Raw genomic sequence first — 22,650 nt, 5'->3', positions numbered from 1 at the left:
AGCAAAAATAAAGTCAGCAGGAAGAATTTGAAGACTAAAATACTAAGCTTGATTTTGCACTTGTTGAATTTAAGTTAATAATGGGACATTCAGTTGGAGATTGCCTCAAGCAGCTGAAAAAGTGGGACTGGAGCTAAGTTACAACATCAAGGTGAGAAATTTAAACTTGACAGACATCCAAATTGAGACCTAATATCTTCCTCCTGCTTTATAAAATATTCATTAGCAGCAGCTTCAGCAAGTATAGTCAGTACTAGTAGCAAATTACTGAAAATTCAGTTAACTCTAGGAATGTCAGCAGGAAACCTTCACCAAAATCAATAGAGAAATTTTTCCCAAAATCAAAATTAAATGATACCTTCTTTCTTTCCTTCATTAAAAAAAAAAATACTATATGATGGGCTTCTGTTGTCAGACACCACAAGAAATATAAGGTTCAGTCCTAAATACATCAGCACCTTAAATAGAAGGGTCAATTAGAAAACACATAATAAAAGGCCCTTACAGATTACCTGTCGGGAAATTGAGCTATCTCAGCTCATTGATTCTTTAGAAACTCTTGGGAATTATCCAGTACATGGGTGGGTTTACAAAACAGTTGAGAAATCAGAACTTTTAAATCTAGCCATTTTAGAGAGTGAACACTTTCCTTTTGGGATCATGACTTGACCTATCTTTCTAGATATTATCAAAAAATGAATTAAGAAAACTCAATATTAAATAGTATTGATAATTTACTGTGCTTTTTGCTCCTGAAATTCTTAAATAAGTGGCCTGCCCCACGGCCTCTGACTTTCTCTGCTGCTCTCACTTCCACCTCCTGCAATCCAGATCTCAGCCCCACCAATATGTTGCTTTCACAAACACTGGAAGTGGTGCCTGGGGCCAAATGTGCCAAACATTCCTCCAGCTGCATTCCACCTCAGTTCTCTTCTGAATTCATTTCTTTTGAGCAGCAATGTGATATAGGTTTGACTGTTTGCTTGTTTGTTTGTTTTAAATTGCAGATTTGACAGACATATATCTCATTTTAGCTTCTAGACCTTACTAGCAGTGTGACTTTGGGCAAAGTGACTAGTGTCTGCAGCCTCAGTTTTCTCAAAAGTAAAAATGATTGTAACATTGATTGCTACTTATAACTGATCAATGATCAGTGATCACTACTTCTGTTGTTGCTGTGAAGACTGAAAGGGAAAGTGTATGTAAAACATCTGACCCATCGTGGAAAGCTCCCTCTCCACCTCCAACTTCTTTATGCAGAACCTGTTTTCCTAAAGAATTGAGCATATATTTTAGCAATTTCTGCTCTCCACTATACTCCCTAGATTATTTTTTTTTCTTTTAAAAGTTTTAATCACCTGTTTCTGCCTTCTTTGAGTCAGAGACACTGAATTATTTCTCAAGTCCACATTTATGATTAAATACCATTCATCCCCAAATTTAATCTCTTTTTGCTAACCTCTGCCTATTTTTTTATACTTCTTCTGATCAGATGTCTTGCCTCCCACTTTAGGACTTACGTAGTTCCTTTTAATATTTTTGCTTACTCTACTTATCTACTTATTTTTTCCTGGCTTAGTGTCCATTTGAATTTACATGTTCTCTTCCCCTCTTCGCATACATGAACACATACTACCAGAAGGTTTATTAAAGCTTAACTATGCTAAGTGTCTGACTAAAGTTTCCTGAAATTTCTTCTCAGTTTCTTTCCTTGCTAATTTAACTACCATGCACAATTTTTTATATTTTTATTTTAGCGCAGGACATAACTGGAAACTTGTGGTTCTCTACCCACCCACTAGGCCATTTTCCTACTTAGCAAGGCAGGGAACCAGTATAACCACTATGGGAAGCACTAAGCCGCACTTACCATTCATAATCAAAAAAGAAACTCTGTTGCTTCCCACAGATCATGATGAGGGTGGATCATCTAACCATCGAAAGAACAGAATATCCAGACTGATTTGTGCAGAGTGCTGAGAAATCATTTTTTAAATTCATATGAGAAATATTAACCTTAGAGAGTCATTCCATTTTGGAAATAAAGAAAAATAGTCTATATATTAATTATAGAAAATACATTATCTTTTTCTTTGAGGAAATTTATTCCATAGTAAGAACTATATTTTGGTAGGACAGCTAAAAAATTAAAAATACAGCTAAACTTTTTATCTGTATCCCAGTTTACAAGCACAAGCAAAGCCTTCTAAGGACACATTCTAGAGAGTTGGGTCAACCAGAGGATATTAGAATGTTCTTAATCATAGGTCAGCAAAGTGTAAAGGGCTGGACAGTAAATATTGTCAGCCTTGCAAACCGTGCAGTCTCTGTCACAACTACTCAACTCTGCCACCAAAGTACAAAAATAGTCAGGGACAATAATTAACAAAATAAGTGTGGCAGTGTTCTAACAAAACTTTATTTATGTAACTGAAAGTTTAATTTTATTTAATTCTCATATATCATGAAAAGTTATTCTTCTTCTGATTTCTTTATCAACCATCTAAAAAGTAAAAACCCTTCTTAGCATGTGAGCCGTAAAAATCAGATGGTAGGGCAGATTTGACCCCAAGGCCATGGTTTGACCGCCCTAGTTGTAAAGGATTCTCTTAGTGGAGGAGGGGAATTGGAATTATAAAAGAGAGAAGTCAAGAGTTTTATACGTCTAATAGAAAGTGGAAAGTAACCAGCAATGAAATGGAAAAGCACAGTAACATTTCCAAATTAACAAGTGAGGAAGGGGAATTGGTCAGGCAAACAAAAAAATTAAAATAAATACTAGGCTGTATAGAATATAATCAGCTATATTAAGTACCACTCATTAAACATGAATTGGCTTGTTTAACAAATAAAAGACAGCTACATGTGACTTTGAGAATACACACTGAAAACCAAAAGACAAGAAAAGTAGGAGTTAAAGTTCAGTTAAGTTTGAAATTTTGGTCAAAGATATACCGCAGAAATATGAGCAAAAACAAAGTCAATACTAATGTTAGACAAAGTAAATTTCAAGGCCCAAAGCATTAAATAGAAAAGGAATGATATCTGCTATGGACTTAATTGTGTCCCCTCGCAACTTCATATGTTGAAGTTCTAATCCCCATTGTGACTATATTTGGAAATTAGGACATTGGAGGTAATTAAGATTAAATGGAGGGCTTCCCTGGTGGTGCAGTTGTTAAGAATCCACCTGCCAATTCAGGAGACAGAGGTTCGAGCCCTGGTCCGGGAAGATCCCACATGCTGTGGAGCAACTAAGCCCGTGTGCCACAACTACTGAGCCTGCGCTCCAGAGCCCGCGAGCCACAACTCCTGAAGCCTGGGCGCCAAGAGCCCATGCTCTGCAACAAGAGAAGCCACTGCCATGAGAAGCCCGTGCACCACAACAAAGAGTAGCCCCCACTCACCGCAACTAGAGAAAGCCCACGCACAGCAACAGAGAACTAACGCAGCCAAAAATAATAAAATAAATACATTAGGAAAAAAAAAAGATTAAATGGAGTCATAAGGGTAAGGCCCTAATCTGATAGAATTAGTGGCCTTATAAGTAGAGGAAAAGAGAATGATTCCCGCCCCTCCCCACCACCACCACAGGCCTACACATTGAGGAAAGGCCATATGAGGACCAAAGACGGCAGTCTGCAAGCCAGGAAGAGAGCTCTCACCAGAAACCAGCCCTTCCAGACCTTGATCTGGGACTTCTAGCCACCAGAACTATAAGAAAATAAATCACTGTTGTTTAAGCCACCCAGTGTATGGTATGTTGTTATGGCAGGCTGAGCTAGCTAACACAATTTCTCATAAGAACAAAGGATACGGTTCATAAAGAAGGTAAAACAATCATCAAATTTTGTATATTAAATAACAGCAAGTAAAGCAGTATTGATATAAGAAAAAGCAGATTTCCAAGTTTAAAAGTATTAGATAAAACAAAGAAAAATACTGTTTAATAGTAGAGATAGAACTTGAAGGGAGTATAACAACAGTAAATCTTTATGCATCCAATAGTCACAGTCATACATAAAGAAAAATTCCTAAAAATAAAAGAACCTGATAAATCATAATTAAATTAAGAGATTTTAATGGTTCTTTTACAGAGTCTTAAAAAAGGCAAAAAATAAGCAAGATATGGAGAATTTTAATAATATTTTTTAAAAGCGTGATTTAGCAGTTATAGGCAGAAAGAAGGACATGCCCTAAAATAGATAATACGCATTTTCATCTGATGTGTTAGGTCAGTGTTTAGGGTTGAACTGTGTCCTCAGAAAAGATATGTAAAGTTCCTAACCGCTAATACCTGTGAATCTGACCTTATTTGGAAATATGGTCTTTACAGATATAATTAAAATGTAAGTTAAGATGAGGTCATATTGGAGTAATGTGGTCCCTTAGCTTATATGAGTGATGTCCTCATAAGGAGAGAAAAAGAGATGCAAGACAGCCCTATACAGAGAGGAGAACATAGCTATGTGACAACAGAGGCAGAAATTGGAGTGATGTGTCTACAAGTCAAGAAATGCCAAGAACTGCAAGCAAAACCAGAAACTCAGGGAATAACATGGAACAGATCCTCCCCGAGAGCCTTCAAAGAGCGTGGTCCTGATGGTACCTTGATATCAAACTTCTAGCCTCCAGAACCATGAGAGAATATAAGTCTGCTTTTTTAAGCCTCCCAGCCTGTGGCAGTTTTTTATGACAGCTCTTGAAACAGTTAGCTTCCCCAGAACAGGGCCTGAAACATTGAGGGAGTGTTTTGAGGAGGAATAAAGAAAGGAAAGCCAGACAGGAAGGAACTATGCAAAGCATGTGTTCTCAGCTGGAGTTTAGGTTCATCCTGGAGCCCTGGAGCAGGAGGTGCACCATATTGCTTGTTCAGCCTTGACAAAAGGGAGCTGGTCCTTTGTACTCTGTGTAAGTCAGTCATTACCTGTTGCTGATCCGTGAGTGGGGGAGGGGGGTACAGAGAGAGAGGCACATAACCTCCTTGGTGAGTCACCTCCATTTGGTCAGAGCAGTTCTCTAAAAAGGGGAAAACTGTGAGCTATTAACAGCCAATACTCTCAACATAAACTATATATTATGTACCTGGACATTTTTTTTATTGTTTTGGCTCCCAGAAAAACTTTAATAAATTACAAAAATTAGAGAATTTACAGGACTTAATCTGTGATCATAAACTTCTAAACCTACAAATCAAAAATCAGGGACTAAGAAAACAAAACTGTATTATTTTGAAATTATGAAACACTCCCAAATAATTCCTTAAGTCAAAGATGAAGAAAAAACTAAAACTGAAAAGAATTTAGAACATAATAGGAAGGTAAACGCTTCATAATCAAACCCGGGGCATAGCTGAAGATATACTCAGACATATATATTTAGACTTAAACACATTAGTGAGTTAAAAAGGAAGGAAATAGATAATATTAATAATTAAGAAAGCATTTCAAAATAAACAAAACAAATAAAAGGGAGATTTACATAGAAAAATAGGGAGATATCTACAGACAAAAATTGAAACATATTAAATAAAAATTTAAAAGCTAGTAAAAAAGTACAATTTTTTCTTTCAAAAGACTAACAGGATCAGGAAACTTGCACAAGCCTCCTAGATAACCTCATCCACCAGAGGACAGACAGCAGAAGCAAGAAGAACTACAATCCTGCAGCCTGTGGAGCAAAAACCACATTCACAGAAAGATAGACAAGATGAAAAGGCAGAGGGCTGTGTACCAGATGAAGGAACAAGATAAAACCCCAGAAAACAACTAAATGAAGTGGAGATAGGCAACCTTCCAGAAAAAGAATTCAGAATAATGATAGTGAAGATGATCCAAGATCTCGGAAAAAGAATGGAGGCAAAGATCGAGAAGATGCAAGAAATGTTTAGCAAAGACCAAGAAGAATTAAAGAACAAACAAACAGAGATGAACAATACAATAACTAAAATGAAAACTACACTAGAAGGAATCAATAGCAGAATAACTGAGGCAGAAGAATGGATAAGTGACCTGGAATTCAGAAAGGTGGAATTCACTGCTGTGGAACAGAATAAAGAAAAAAGAATGAAAATAAATGAAGACAGCCTAAGAGACTTGTGGGACACCATTAAACACAACAACATTCGCATTATAGGGGTCCCAGAAGGAGAAGAGAGAGAAAGGACCTGAGAAAATATTTGAAGAGATAAGTCGAAAACTTCCCTAACATAGGAAAGGAAATAACCACCCAAGTCCAGGAAGTGCAGTGAGCCCATACAGGATAAACCCAATGAGAAACAGGCTGAGACACATAGTAATCAAATTGGCAAAAATTAAAGACAAATAAAAATTATTTTAAAAGCAGCAAGGGAAAAATGACAAATAATATACAAGGGAACTCCCATAAGGTTAACAACTGATTTCTCAGCAGAAACTCTACAAGCTGGAAGGGAGAGACATGAGATACTTAAAGAGATGAAAGGGAAGAGCCTACAACCAAGATTACTCTACCCGGCAAGGATCTCATTCTGATTCGATGGAGAAATCAAAAGTTTTACAGAAAAAAAAAAAAAAAGTTTTACAGAGAAGCAAAAGCTAAGAGAATTCAGCACCACCAAACCAGCTCTACAACAAATGTTAAAGTGACTTCTCTAAGTGGGAAACACAAGAGAAGTAAAGGACCTACGAAAACAAACCCAAAATAATTAAGAAAATGGTCATAGGAACATACATATCGATAATTACCTTAAACGTGAATGGATTAAATGCTCCAACAAAAAGACACAGGCTTGCTGAATGGATACAAAAACACGACCCATATATATGCTGTCTACAAGAGACACACTTCACACCTAGGGACACATACAGACTGTGATTTATGTCAAAGAGTGTTCTTCCTATGTTTTCCTCTAAGAGTTTGATAGTGTCTGGTCTTACATTTAGGTCTCTAATCCATTTTGGGTTTATTTTTGTGTATGGTGTTAGGGAGTGTTCTAATTTCATTCTTTTATATGTAGCTATCCAGTTTTCCCAGAACCACTTGTTGAAGAGACTGTCTTTTCTCCATGGTATAACCTTGCCTCCTTTGTCATAGATTAGTTGACCATAAGTGGGGTTATCTCTGGGCTTTCTATCTTGTTCCATCGATCTATGTTTCTGTTTTTGTGCCAGTACTATATTGCCTTGATTACTGTAGCTTTGTAGTGTAGTCTGAAGTCAGGGAGTCTGATCCCTCCACCTCCATTTTTTCCCCTCAAGACTGCTTTGGCGATTCAGAGTCTTTTGTGTCTCCACACAAATTTTACGGTTTTTTTGTTCCAGTTCCATAAAAATTGCCATTGGTAATTTGATAGGGATTGCACTGAATCTGTAGATTGCTTTGGGTAGTATAGTCATTTTCACAATATTTATTCTTCTAATCCAAGAACATGGTATATCTCTCCATCTGTTGGTATCATCTTTAATTTCTTTCATCAGTGTCTTATAGTTTTTTCATACAGGTCTTTTGTCTCCCTAGGTAGATTTATTCCTAGGTATTTTATTCTTTTTGTTGCAATGGTAAAAGGGAATGTTTCCTTAATTTCTCTTTCAGATTTTTCATCATTGGTATATAGGAATGCAAGAGATTTCTGTGCATTAATTTTGTATCTTGCTACTTTACCAAATTCATTGAGTAGCTCTAGTAGTTTTCTGGTGGCATCTTTAGGATTCTCTATGTGTAGTATCATGTCATCTGCAAACAGTGACAGTTTTACTTCTTCTTTTCCAATTTGTATTCCTTTTATTTCTTTTTATTCTCTGATTGCCGTGGCTAGGACTTCCAAAACTATGTTGAGTAATAGTGGTGAGAATGGACATCCTTGTCTTTTTCCTGATCTTAGAGGAAATACTTTCAGTTTTTCACCATTCAGAATGATGTTTGCTGTGAGTTTGTTGAATATGGCCTTTATTATGTTGAGGTAGGTTCCCTCTGTGCCCACTTTCTGGAGAGTTTTTATCATAAATGGGTGTTGAATTTTGTCGAAAGCTTTTTCTGCATCTATTGAGATGATCATATGTTTTTTTTCCTTCAGTTTGTTAATATGATGTATCATATTGATTGATTTGCGTATACTGAAGAATCCTTGCATCCCTGGGATAAATCCCACTTGATCATGGTGTATGATCCTTTTAATGTGCTGTTGGATTCTGTTTGCTAGTATTTTGTTGAGGATTTTTGCATCTACGTTCATCAGTGATATTGGTCTATAATTTTCTTTATTTTGTGTTATATTTTTCTGGTTTTGGTATCAGGGTGATGGTGGCCCCATAGAATGAGTTTTGGAGTTTTCCTTCCTCTGCAATTTTTTGGAAGAGTTTGAGAAGGATGGGTGTTAGCACTTCTCTAAATGTTTGCTAGAATTCACCTGTGAAGCCATCTGGTCCTGGACTTTTGTTGTTGGAAGATTTTTAATCACAGGTTCAATTTCATTCCTTGTGATTGGTCTGTTCATATTTTCTCTTTCTTCCTGTTTCAGTCTTGAAAGGTTATACCTTTCTAAGAATTTGTCCATTTCTTCCAGGTTGTCTACTTTATTGGCATAAAGTTGCTTCTACTAGTCTCTTAGGATCTTTGTATTTCTGCGGTGTCTGTTGTAACTTCTCCTTTTTCATTTCTAATTTTATTGATTTGAGTCCTCTCCCTCTTTTTCTTGATGAGTCTGGCTAATGGTTTATCAATTGTGTTTATCTTCTCAAAGAACCAGATTTTGCTTTTATTGATCTTTACTATTGTTTTCTTTGTTTCTATTTCATTTATTTCAGTTCTGATCTTTATGATTTCTTTCCTTCTGCTAACTTTGGGTTTTGTTTGTTCTTCTTTCTCTAGTTCCTTTAGGTGTAACATTAGATTGTTTATTTGAGATTTTTCTTGTTTCTTGAGGTAGGCTTGTATAGCTATAAACTTCCCTCTTAGAACTGCTTTTGCTGCAGCCCATAGGTTATGGATCATCGTGTTTTCATTGTCATTTGGCTCTAGGTATTTTTTGATTTTCTCTTTGAATTCTTCAGTGATCTCTTGGTTATTTAGTAACATATTGTTTAGCCTCCATGTGTTTGTGTTTTTTACATTTTTTTCCCAGTAATTGATTTCTAATCTCATAGCATTTTGGTCAGAAAAGATGCTTCATATGATTTCAATTTTCTTAAATTTACTGAGGCTTGATTTGTGACCCAGGATGTGATCTATTCTGGAGAATGTTCCATGAGCACTTGAGAAGAAAGTGTATTCTGTTGTTTTTGGATGGAATGTCCTATAAATATCAATTAAATCTATCTGGTCTATTGTGTCATTTAAAGCTTCTGTTTCCAGATCTTTTTCGATCCACCTCCTAGGGTAATGGAAATAAAAACAAAAATAAACAAATGGAACCTAATGAAACTTCAAAGCTTTTGCACTGCAAAGGAAATCATAAACAAGACAAAAAGAGAACTCTCAGAATGGGAGAAAATATTTGCAAGTGAATCAATGAACAAAGGATTAATCTCCAGATTTTTATAAACAGCCCATGCAGCTCAATATTAAAAAAACAAACAACCCAATCCAAAAATGGGCAGAAGACCTAAATAGACATTTCTCCAAAGGAGACATACAGATGGCCAAGAAGCACATGACAAGCTGCTCAACATCACTAATTATTGGAGAAATGCAAATCAAAACTACAATGAGGTATCACCTCACACCAGTTAGAATGGGCATCATAAGAAAATCTACAAATGCTGGAGAAGGTGTGGAGAAAAGGGAACCCTCTTTCACTGTTGATGGGAATGTAAATTGATACAACCACTATGGAGAACATTATGGAGGTGCCTTAAAAAACTAAAAATAGAATTACCATATGATCCAGCAATCCCACTACTGAGCATATACCCAGAGAAAACCATAATTCAAAAAGACACATGCTCCCCAATGTTCATTGCAGCACTATTTACAATAGCCAGGTCATAGAAGCAACCTAAATGCCCACCGACAGATAAATGGATAAAGAAGATGTTACTCAGCCATAAAAAGGAACGAGGGATTCCCTGGTGGCGCAGTGGTTAAGAATCTGCCTGCCAATGCAGGGGACACGGGCTCGAGCCCTGGTCCGGGAAGATCCCACATGCTGTGGAGCAACTAAGTCCGTGTGCCACAGCTACAGAGCCTGCGCTCTAGAGCCTGTGAGCCACAACTACTGAAGTGCACGAGCCACAACTACTGAAGCCTGTGAGCCTAGAGCCCGTTCTGTGAAACAAGAGAAGCCACTGCAATGAGAAGCCCGTGCACTGTAACTAAATGTAGCCCCTGCTCACCTCAACTAGAGAAAGCCCACGCACAGCAATGAAGACCCAACACAGCCATAAATAAATAAATAAATAAATAAATCTAAAAAAAAAAAAGGAACGAAATTGGGTCATTTGTTGAGACATGGATGGATCTAGATACTGTCATACAGAGTAAAGTAAGTCAGAAAGAGAAAAACAAATATTGTATATTAACGCATATATGTGGAACCTAGAAAAATGGTACAGATGAATCGGTTTGCAGGGCAGAAATTGAGACACAGATGTAGAGAACAAACGTATGGACACCAAGGGGGGAAAGCAATGGTGGGGTGTTGGTGGTGGTGTGATGAATTGGGCGATTGGAATTGACATGTATACACCGATGTGTATAAAATTGATAACTAATAAGAACCTGCTGTATAAAAAAATAAATAAAATAAAATACGAAAAAAAAACAAAAGAGTAACAGAATAAAAACACCCTTCTGCCCCCAACCATCAGCAAGCATGATTAAGGGGCAAATAGAACATAAATATATAATATTAAAAAATATATAAGATTATTTTATTCATTCAACCAAAGTATACTTATTGATTAGAAACTATGTACCAGGAAGAAGGAGAAAATAGTGGTAAGCAGTAGTTCTTGCACTGAAATATGATTAAATGCTGATAATACGATCGGAATTTATGTGTTAAAGATAAGTTCTTGAAACCAAGGACACACTATAAAGGAAAGCTTTGTGGTTGCTGTCATGCAAATTTGAAAATCTAGAAGAAATTCTGAGTAATGAATAACTATCTAAATTAACCCTCAAAATGATAGAAATCTGAAAAGATCAGTAACTACAAAGTAGACTAGAAAAGTAATGATTTACCATATAAAAAGTACCTCCCAGCAAAAAGATAAGAAGATATTATGAAGAATTTATTTAGGTGAAATGGACAAATTCCTTGAAAAACACAATCGTTAAATTTGTTCAGGAAAAATTGTAAAAATCTTGAGATTTCTACATCTGTAAAATAAATTGTATCTGAAATTTTAAATCTTTCTATGAAGAAAATGCCAAGCCTTAATCACTTCAGTAGTGAAATCTCCAACATTTAAAGAAGAAATAATACCAATCTTAAACATTCAGAGATTAGAAAAGGAAGGAAGGAAGGAAGGAAGGGATTGTTCCAGCTCATTTTATAGAGCTAACTTAACCCTGATATCGAAATCACTTAAGATATTACAGAAAATTATAGGAAAAATACAAGTTTATTCATGAAAATATATGCAAAAATATTAAGCAAAATGTTAGCAAATAAAATCCAGTGATACGTCAAAAACAATAACAAATTATTAATAACTGAATTTGTTCCAGGAATTCACGGCTGTAAAAATAGGCAAAAATTCACTTCAAAGTTATGCACTTTATTGTATATGTATATTATATTTCAGCAAATCTTTTTAAAGTCACTAGGCAAAAGATACTATCATAGCATTTTTCTTCCAAATTTCTAAAGAACAGATAACGTTTTCACTTTATGAAGCTATATTAATCTTCATTGACAAATATAGAGACCAGTTTTACTTATGAACACAGATTAAAAATTTTAAAGAAAATATTAACAAATTTAGTCCTTCTGAGTATTGAAAAACTATTACACTAAAAACTAATAAATCCATGATCAAATAGATTTATTCTGAGAAAACAGAGAAATTTCAACATAAGTAGAGCTAGCAATATAATTCTTCACTTTAACAAAAGAGAAAAAAATTATATATTGAAGTTAAATAGATATTTGATAAAATTTAGAAGCCATTTATAACAAAATAAGTTCATAAGCAATAGGTAATAAAACTCTTTAGATAATCAACAATATTATTTATATTCATACATATACATATATGCATCTATAATATAAAGACTATTATTTATTCATTCTTTTATTTATTTATATTTTGAATAGCAAATGTTATATTGAGTACTGGAATGCAGAAACCATTTTTCTGTTAAAATTAGGAAGATGAAAGAGATATCTACCATCATCATCATCATTAAGAATTCTTGCTGCAGTCACTTTCCCAGTGAGACCTTCCCTAGTTATTCTGTCTGAAATTCAATCCTCACCCCCACTCCAAGCCTTCCTGCTCCCTTTTCATAGTTTCTCCTTAGCGTCCATCATTATCTAATATTTCTCTTGCTTATGTCTGCCTTCCATAAGAATATACACTTAGTCTGTTTTATTCATGGTTGTATCCTTAGCACCCACAACAACGCCTGCACATTACCCTCTCAATATATAATTTCAGAGTAATGAGTCATGTAATAAGACAAGAATATGAAGCAATCAGTTTAAATATTGAAAGAGACAAAATTACCTTTTTATTAGTAGATGATAATATTGTGCACCTAGAAAACCCAAGATAGACTTAGGTACATAGCCATTAAATTTAATAAAATAACTGGAGGAGGTGGCTGGAGATGAGTATACAAAAAATCAAGATTTTTCTTTGTATCACAGCATGCATTTAGAAATGAACATGGGGGAAATGTCTCATTCACAGGAGCAAATAAAAATGGTAAATAAAAGGGTAATATACAATGGAATATTACTCAGCCATAAAAAGAAATGAAATTGAGTTATTTGTAGTGAGATGGATGGACCTAGAATCTGTCATACAGAGTGAAGTAAGTCAGAAAGAGAAAAAAAAGAATACCATATGCTAACACATATATATGGAATCTAAAAAAAAAAAAAAATGGTTCTGAAGAACCTAGGGGCAGGACAGGAATAAAGATGCAGACATAGAGAATGGACTTGAGGACACGGGGAGGGGGAAGGGTAAGCTCGGATGAAGTGAGAGAGTGGCATGGACATATATACACTACCAAATGTAAAATAGATAGCTAGTGGGGAGCAGCCGCATAGCACAGGGAGATCAGCTTGGTGCTTTGTGACCACATAGACGGGTGGGATAGGGAGGGTGGGAGGGAGACACAAGAGGGAGGAGGTATGGGGATATATGTATATGTATAGCTGATTCACTTTGTTATACAGCAGAAACTAACACACCATTGTAAAGCAATTGTACTCCAATAAAGATGTTTAAGAAAAAAATGAAAAAAAAAGGTAACAAAATTAGAAGGTAGTATAAAAAGACACAGACCTATATAGTTAAAATTATAAAAAGTTATTAAAAGAAATAAAATGCTGTATTATTATAGTAATATATTTTAGATAAGAATTCTTAATATCATAGAATATAAATGTTTTCTACATGAGTATAAATGTAAAGCAATTCAAATTATAATTCCAATAAAATTTTTTTGGAAACTGGATTATAAAATCCACATAGAAGGATGTATGTCTCATAATATCCATGAAAAAATTTTAAACAATCTATAGTGATGGGCAACTTTTCTTAAGAGCTACTAAAATTTACCATAAAGTTACTGCAATCGAAATAGTATGGTGCTAACTGAGGATAAATAGAGCAAAGAGCAGAATAAAGGGCCTACAATAGCTCCAAACATGTGAAACAACATATGACTAAAATGGCATGAAATTTCCATGGGAAAAGGCTGTTCCATGATGCAGGCAAAATGTTCTGTTCATTTGGAAGAAAATAAAAATTAAACACCTCATACTATACAAAAATAAATATAAAATGGATTAAATTTAAATGCAAAGGTTACAAAATTAAATTATTAGAATATAATTTAGTAGACTTTTTCACAACCTTACTCACAATAAGGGTGGTCTGCCTAAGCAAAAAAGGAAATCCAGAAACTGTAAAGGAAAGACAGACATTGTATGCAATGACATTGTATGCAAAAGACATCCTAAATGAAATCAATGCATACCAAAGATTTTGGGGGAAATATTTTACTAAGAAGGCAGTCAGAAAGTTAATATCCTTAATATTAAAAAGTCTTGAAAATTGATAAGAAAACTATTATAAATAAATAGCAATCGAAAAATGGGCAAAAAATATGAACAGACAAATTTACAGAAGAGGAAATTAAAATGTCCAATAAATACTAAAGGCAATCATAGTTGTAATAATGCAAATACAACAAAATTATATTCAATGTTTCATCTATAAAAATTGCAAATTTTTGCAAGTGTAATAACATCATGGACTGGGGAGAATGTAGAGAAAGAGTCACTCATAAATTTCTAGTGAAAATATGAATTAATACAAACTTTTTAAATGGTATTCTCTTGGTATGTGTTTAAAATTATAATACCTATACTGGGATGTTATTGAAATATTTCCAAGATGTATTAAACAAAGCAATGAGTATGTGTAATTTCTTTTTGTGTAAAATGGGTTGATAGAGTCAGTACATATTGTATTAGAGTGGGTTAACAACTGTAAAAAATAGAATCAAACATAAAAACGTCAAAGGTTATTGCTTGCTAAATTGAGGCAGAGGGAGGGAGACTTGATGGACTAGTCACATTTAATTAGCTAGAACTCAGTCATATGACCACATGAAACTGCAAAAGAGACTGAGAAATGTAGTCTATCTGTGCCCAAGAGGAAGAGGAGAAGTTTTAGTGGACAGCTAAAAGTCTCTGTTATAGATATAGATAGATATAGATATAGATAGACAATGATAGGTAGATAGATAAGATAGGTAGGTAGATAGATAGATAATGATATAGGGCAAGCTATCTATATCTACTATAGTTACTAAATCTGTAACTATACCACATATATTCAGTATAGACATAATTTTTTGTTTCTGGCAGAAATTACAAGAAACTCTGAATAAGGGTTCTATTACTTCAGAATCAAATGGAAGAGAGTGAGACTTTTGTTGTATTTTATACTTCCCTGGACTGTTTACGTTTCCTAACCGTATACATATATTATCTTTCTTTCCCCAAAAAAGGAACTACAGGATTTAAGTAAAAAGACTAGGTCCCGGGCTTCCCTGGTGACGCAGTGGTTGAGAGTCCGCCTGCCGATTCAGGGGACACGGGTTCGTGCCCCGGTCTGGGAATATCCCACATGCCGCGGAGCGGCTGGGCCCGTGAGCCATGGCCGCTGAGCCTGCGCTTCCGGAGCCTGTGCTCCGCAACGGGAGAGGCCACAGCAGTGAGAGGCCAGCGTATCGCAAAAAAAAAAAAAAAATGACGAGGTCCCATCTTTCTTCTTTGTTTCTCTTTGTACTTAAATTGAATAGATACATTTATAATAACTAATAAATATGTAACAAATAAAAAATAACTATTAAAAGTACATTGAAAAAAATACACATATTTTTCCGCCTAGCAACTTGGCAAGCTATCCTATTGAAATGAAAGTGTCGGTACATAAGGATATATAAACAAGGCTGTTTATTGCATCTTTGTCATGACAAATACAGCAACCTAAACATCTCTTGATGGAACCTCAAAAATTTGTGGCAAAACCTTATATAAGAGCAATTCTCACACTTTTTGGTTTCATAATCCTTTCACACTCTTAAAAAGTATTAAGAATGTCAGAGCTTTCGTTTATGTGGGTTCAATTTATCAATATTTATCATATTAGAATTTTACTGAGAAATTTAAATGTTTAACTCATTTGAAAATAAAAATAAACTCATCACACATTAACACCAATAACATATTTTATTTAAAAATCTATATTTTCACAAAACAAAAAACATTTAGTGAGAAAAGTGGCACTGTTTTATATTTTTGCAAGTTTCTAATGACTGTCTTTATAAAATACAGCTTCTATCAGCTCCTACATTTTTAATCTGCTGCTGTGTGTTATGTTGGCTAATGTACATGAAGAAAATTCAGCCACACATAAACATTTAGTTGCAAAAGGGGAGAGTATTTTAATAGCATTTTCAGATCATTTTTATCAATATATTCTCTTTTGATATTATACCAAAACTCAGCAAGTGACTGTTTATTAAAGGTTACTTGCAATGTAAAATCTGAAATGATACCAATGAATTTTTTGTAGCTAGATTAAAATCTTTATTTTGCACTTTGAGCAGATTTCTTAACCATTCATGATTTTGTAGTATCATGCATTGATCATTTGGAAAATATTGGTTCATTGAGTTATAGCAGATCTCCCAAATGTTGACACATGTCATATAATATCAAAAAATCAAATATCACCACTGATGCTCAGGGTGGTGGGTAAAAGTTTTCCAAAATTGCTTGTAAGCTTGGACTTTACCATCAGCAACCAATACTGTCAGTCGTTTTCCTTGAAGCCTACTTTGTTCATTTTCAAATCTTATTTCATTTCATTGCTAATACCCAAATCTGAATAAACACAGTTTTTCAGTCTTTATTTTTTCTTAAAAAATGGTGCTTCTTGGAAAAAGCAGCTACTTTTAAGTTCAAACTCAATCACAGAAGTGCTTTTCCTTGAGGAAACCATCATACTTCAGCCTGCAGCAAACATGCTTCATGCAGTCTTCCCATTTCACCACTCAGAATATTGAAAGGGCATGTACTCAAGGGTTGAGATTTAATATCATTAATTTCTACTGCTTCTTCAAAAGACATTCTTCAGTGAAACTGATTTAAACAAACAGGGAGTGTCTCGTGGTAAAGAGTAATTGACAACTGGTGCAGTTTGATGTGACTGCCTTGATTCATGCTAAGTAGCCTAAGTTTGGATCAGTGATACCACCTCCTCAGCTGTGTGACTTAGTAAACGTTTACTTAATTCTAGGGAGACTCAGTTTTTTATCTGCAAAGAACAATGCTTTGGCACAATTTACGTGCACAATGTGTAGACGATGAATTTCAAATACAGGCTGGAGTATTAATAGGCAGCACCTCAGATGAACAGAGTCTAACTATGTTAAAACCTACTGGGGAGTTGGCTGACAGAGTTAGAAATAAGAGCATAGTTTTGTGATATCTTACTTTATCTTTTCATCTGTGAAGACATCCAATTGTGGCACAATGACTTGGCTATCTGCATTTTAGTTTCTCAACATCCAGGATGAGAATAGAATGTCCTTTTATCTCAGCAGTAGGAAGGCAAAACCAAGGCAGCCCATACTATGAAAGGAGCTAAGATACCCAAACGTTTTCTGGATTCGGGCTGTTTATGGGCCCTCTTTGATACATATATGCACCCAACTATTCTCAAGTATAATATTGAAGAGATGCATATTAGGAAACATTAATTGAGCACTCTAAGAACTCTTGAGAAAAGCACTTTGTTTAGATTCTTACACTTGACTGTGAATCGATGTTTAAATTTTCAGTAATAATATACAGCAACACAAAACTTAAGAATGGATTATTTCTAGATGATGAGGTAATAGTAGTTTTTTATTTTTTAAGGTTTTTTTTACCATCAACATTTTTGGTTTACTGTTTTAAAGTTCTTTAAAATTGTTTTAAAAACAGAAAAATCACAGTAAGCTTGCTTTATGGAATTTTTATTGTCATTTTGCACAGCATTTAAAATTTCAAAGGATTAGTTAAAATTTGGAAAGAACAGTGCATTCACCTTGGCAATGGGAGAAACTAGACCTCGTTGTGGTTTTAGCCAACCATCTACAACATTTAGGAAAGAAGTATTGCCTACCCAAAAGACATTAGTTTAATGACACAATGTGAGTATTGTTCTGGGAAGTAAAACACTGTGATTAAACGTGTGCTAAAACTCTGCCACCCTTGGGGATTTGTTTGTCCTAACAAAGAGCGCTTAAGTCAGACATGGAACAGACTTCGGTGCAGCACAACTTTTGCAAGTCTTGTCTTGACATCACCGAATACTTCTTTGACCTCCGAAGCCCTTCTGTGGGCAGCTGTTCACCCTGAAGACTTTCCTCCCCCGAGGAATCCGTCTTTGGAAGGTTTTGCACTGGGCTTTCCTCGGAAATCTGTTCATTAGGCAGCTGGAAGCGGTTTCCTCTCTCAGCTATATGGAAGGGAAAAAACAATGCTTCCTTAGAGAGCTCTGACAAAGGCAGCAACCAAGTTCTACTCTGGGGGAAATGCATTGGATTTCTGGAAGGAAATTGAATCTTGCAGTTGATTTTTTTTTTTAACTTTGGTCTGGGGTTTCAGAGAGATTAGATATTTTAGGGAGAACTCAGTCATATCCACCCTCCTCATTTACAGAAGAGGAAACGTGGGTGCAGAGAGGAGTGACAGAACCAGTGTCACTTGGCCAGTTAGCAGCCAAGTCAGGGCTTGACTTCTGTTGCCGTGGCTACCTCTGCACAGTGACCAGCGGCTTCCAAAAGTATTAGTTACATGCTATCAACCAAAACAATCAAAAAATAATCCTGTGTATGCCCTGCAAAGCTGATCAGTAAGGAAGGAAGTGGAGATTTAAACCTCTATGTCTGAAAATTAAAAGTGGGCCCAACTGTTTTTATCAGTGTTGTTCCCGAAGTCCATGCATAAGCCTGTCTCACTTCAACTTCGTTCAAACTTACTTATCAGCACCTTAGCACACTGGCAACCACCAGAAAAAATTTAGATGAATGAATGCTGATTGGCAAACCAGTAATGCATCAAATAAATAATGTATGGGAAAATATTTGACTAGTGGTGTCGGAAGAGATAGCCTTATACAGACATATACTCCATTGCCCCACATATTTTAAAGATATTCAAAATGTATTTTTTCTATTGCATTCTGATTTGCCGGAGATTGATAAAATATGGTCAATCTGGTAAATTATGTTTACTCCCTTGAGATTAAAAATGCTTATTGTTTATTAACATCTAGTAACTATGAGCCTCTCATTATTAAAGTAAGAGTGGTAAGTTCATAATTTTTCAAGACATTAGTCCACCAAAATACAAAAACTCTGGGTCATTTTCCAAAATCTTTTTGTTTACCAGTCATTTTAAACCAAATTGAAACCTGTAAAGTTTTCATATCATATGTGTGGTTGCAACATTTATTCTGTAAACATGTTTTTCTTTTTTACTTTTATTATAAAACATAACACACACAATTATTAAAATAGAATCTTAAATAAGTTATACGTCATACTTTAATATAGGATTAGCAGGAGAAAAATGCCAACTTCTAAGTTACTTGAATTGGAAAATGAAGAAATGTAGTGAAGTCACCCCCCTCTCCGTTTCTGAAACACATTAGGTTCACTCCCACCCTTAAAATTCTAAAATTCTGACAATTCCTACTGCTAGAATTCCCATCCCACTCCCCCTAACTCCCAAACCCTACACACACCCTTAGGGCCTCTGTCAAATACCACCACCTCCACGGTAGTGTCATTTATTACAACACACTACCACCATCTTTTCCCCACCTGAGACGCAGTATAGAATAAGCAGGAGACCTCAGCTCTGAAGCCAGAAAGAGCTGGTTTGCTTCCCAACCACCCTGCTTACTAGCTGGGTGAACATATTTGTCCTCAGTAAAATGGTAAATGGTGGTAATATTACTTACTTCAAAGGATCCTTATCGGAAGACTGAATGAAATGTTGCCCATGAAACTGCCTGGCATGTAATAAGTGCTCAATAAAAGTTAGATTCCTTCCTTCCATTCTTATTTAGCACCTGCCTGAATGCCAACTTATTATATTCTATAATTATCTGCATGTGAAAATCTTGCTGCTCCAACATGACCCTTGAAATCACATGCTTCTCTCTACCCACCCTCCCAGCACCTGCCATAGATGCTAAGCTCATCGAAGTAGTTGTGCAATCAAATCATTTCAAGCTGGGGACTAAAGAAAACAAGGTCCTTATTTTTTGAAAGGAAGCTCACCTCCTTCCCAAGCCAAAATGTTTATTTTGATAATTAATCCCCCAGATTGATATAGAAGTGGCTTAGCAGTAACTAGAGAAACAGTTATTAAAACAAGTCTTAAAAAAATAATAATAAATGAGGGAGTCATATGCATTCATGTTACCTTGCTGACCTTGTGGGATCGACTCCAGGTGCTTTCTCCACCGGGAGCTGGCACAGGTGTAAATGACAGTTCATATGTACTCGAGCCCGCAGAGCTTCCTGGATTCTTCACTCTTCACTTCTGAGATGGCAAGCAGGAGAGAGAAGAGAAACAAAGTAAAAATGAAACCCCTCATTTTGCTGGGAATTTAATGAGAGTCTGATATAGTGAATATTGTCAAATCAAGTTTTGAAGTTGCCCTCACACTCTTGGCCAATTTATACGAAATTTCCTGACATTTTATTGGTCAATACGTCATTTTAACAACATTTGCTAAGCACATAGGTGACACCATGAAGTTTTAAAAATGAGCTTTTACGATTATTGCTAGTTATTCAGTCCCTTCTGAACATCATCACTTACTATTAGCTGCATACGTGAGACAATTAACAGGATGCTGTCTTGGAAGACATTGTGGAAAACACATGGACTTTGAAAATAGACAACTGTGAGATTCAGTGTCAGCCCTACCCCTTACTGAGTGACACAGGACAAGTTTTAAACATTTTAAGCTTCGATAATCATATCTATAGAATGGGAAAACCTATCTCATAAGGGATTTGTAAGTATTGAAAGCACCATCTATTTCAAAGCATTGAGAATGCACACTTAAGAATGCAGGTTCTCTTTGGGAGATTGGGATTGACATATATACACCTACATGCATAAAATAGATAACTAATAAGAACATGCTGTATAAAAAATAAATAAATAAAATTAAATTTTTTAGAAAAAGAATGCAGGTTCTCATGTTTTAGGCTTGAATCCTGGTTTCCCACTTATCAGCTCTAGAATCTTTATCAAGATATTTAACATTCCCAAGCATCCTTCACTGTAAAATTGTGCTGATAGTAACTACTTCCTAGAGCTAATGAGATAATGTGCATCTTGCTTGGCAAAATAAACAGTCAATAATTATTGATTGCCTTCTTCCCTTACCACCCGGACAAAGTAGAAAGATAACTTTCCTTTAGAATTCAGGAGAATTTCTCTGACTAGAATCTTCCTTGTTATCCTTCACACTATGACTTAGGTATGCCTTTATCAACACACGTTTTTATAATAGAAAACTGAATTCATAATCTCAAATAGCTAAATAATGAAATTTCTCTTGCAGTAAACCTTCTGAAAGCACTAGCTCTTGCAAAGCTTTTACCTAAACTGAAAATTCTAGAGTTTGAGATCTTAAAGACTTATTGTATCACTTTTTAGCAAATTGGACAAATAATTTTTTAGATGGTTTTGTTGAATCTTTGTGATATCTGGTTGAAAAAGGTCACTTGAGCCTGTGGATCAATGTCATTTCACCCCTAATATTTGTGACATCACTGTTCTTCTGTAGGGAAGCTAGAAAACAGAACAAAATAATCGATGCTGTCATTGGACACATCTCTGACTCTGAAAAACAGACATATTATTTCAAAGAATTGATGCTTTCTTTATCTCTCTGGCTGCAGATAATGGATTAAGGAGTACAAGGTTTGAGGCAGGGAAAACAGAGAAAGGCTTTTGCAATAATTTAGATGAGATATGATGGTGGCCTAAACTAAGGTCATGGTAGAGAGGATGGGACAAATGGGTATTCAAACAATAGAAGGGCTTGGTACCGATTGGGCATCAGGGGCAATGGAGAGAGCAGCCAAAAGTGGTATTTAGGTTTCTGCCTTGCACAGCTGGGAGGTAGGGCGCCCATTTGCTAAGAAAGACACCAAAGGCGCAGGAATGTTTTTGACATCAGACAGAGCTACCTTATCTTTTGATGGGTCAAAACTGCAGGTGAATCTGTGTCATTTATCAACTCCAGAGGGACATCTGCATGACCAAGTCTAACACACTCACAACATCAGCAATTATTCAGCCATTTATTCCCAACTTCTTCCCTTCTTTGGAGACTTATATTGCCCACCTTGATAATGCCAGCTTTAACATAGCACTGCAGTAAAGCTGTCATCAGTGACTATGGGCTAGGTTAGGCTTCTGCAAAACCCAAGAGAGAAGCATTCAGCCAAGGAATGACCCTACCCTAGATGTTAGATACACTCTGTTATCTCTGAACTCTGCCATCACCCTTACTTGATCTCCCAAGGCTCAAAATAGTCCCTTCTTCAGCCAGCTCTTAGGCCTCATCAGGACTCTTGTTAATTTGGGACGCAGGCGAGACCTGCGCAAGATCTGAGCTCAGGCTGTGACCAAATGGAGGCAAGCTAATCACCCATGTCAGTTATCCAGATGAAAAACCTATTGCCAATAATGAAAGCCCCAGCTGCAGAGCTTCAAATTTAGGGGCTTTGTTTTCCCCATTTGTGAATTGAGAGAGTTGGATTGAATTACTTGAGAACTCTTTTAAAAAAAAAAAGAAAGAAAGAAAGAAAAAAACTCTTTTGAACTTGAAATTCTAAGTCTTGCTATAATTGGCTAATTCTGTTACTCCCCCTCAAAAACTTTCAGTGGCTCGGCAT

The 22,650-nt window shown here is 35.6% G+C and overlaps 1 protein-coding gene across 1 annotated transcript; it reads right to left on the bottom strand.

Annotated features, from left to right (window-relative positions):
- Positions 1-17,599: 17,599 nt before the first annotated feature.
- On the bottom strand, positions 17,600-20,327 carry INSL5 (insulin like 5). The gene is given in 2 exon segments (XM_022580899.2): positions 17,600-18,176; positions 20,153-20,327. Coding segments are annotated over 2 exon segments (405 nt in total). The 3' UTR covers positions 17,600-17,946.
- Positions 20,328-22,650: the final 2,323 nt, after the last annotated feature.

Source organism: Delphinapterus leucas, chromosome 1, assembly GCF_059928025.1.
Source record: "Delphinapterus leucas isolate spDelLeu-1000000601 "Yukka" chromosome 1, BTC_Dleu_Yukka2, whole genome shotgun sequence".
Classification (NCBI taxonomy): Eukaryota; Metazoa; Chordata; class Mammalia; order Artiodactyla; family Monodontidae; genus Delphinapterus; species Delphinapterus leucas.
Note: the sequence above shows the minus strand (reverse complement) of the source record. Positions and strands in the feature narration are given on the sequence as shown.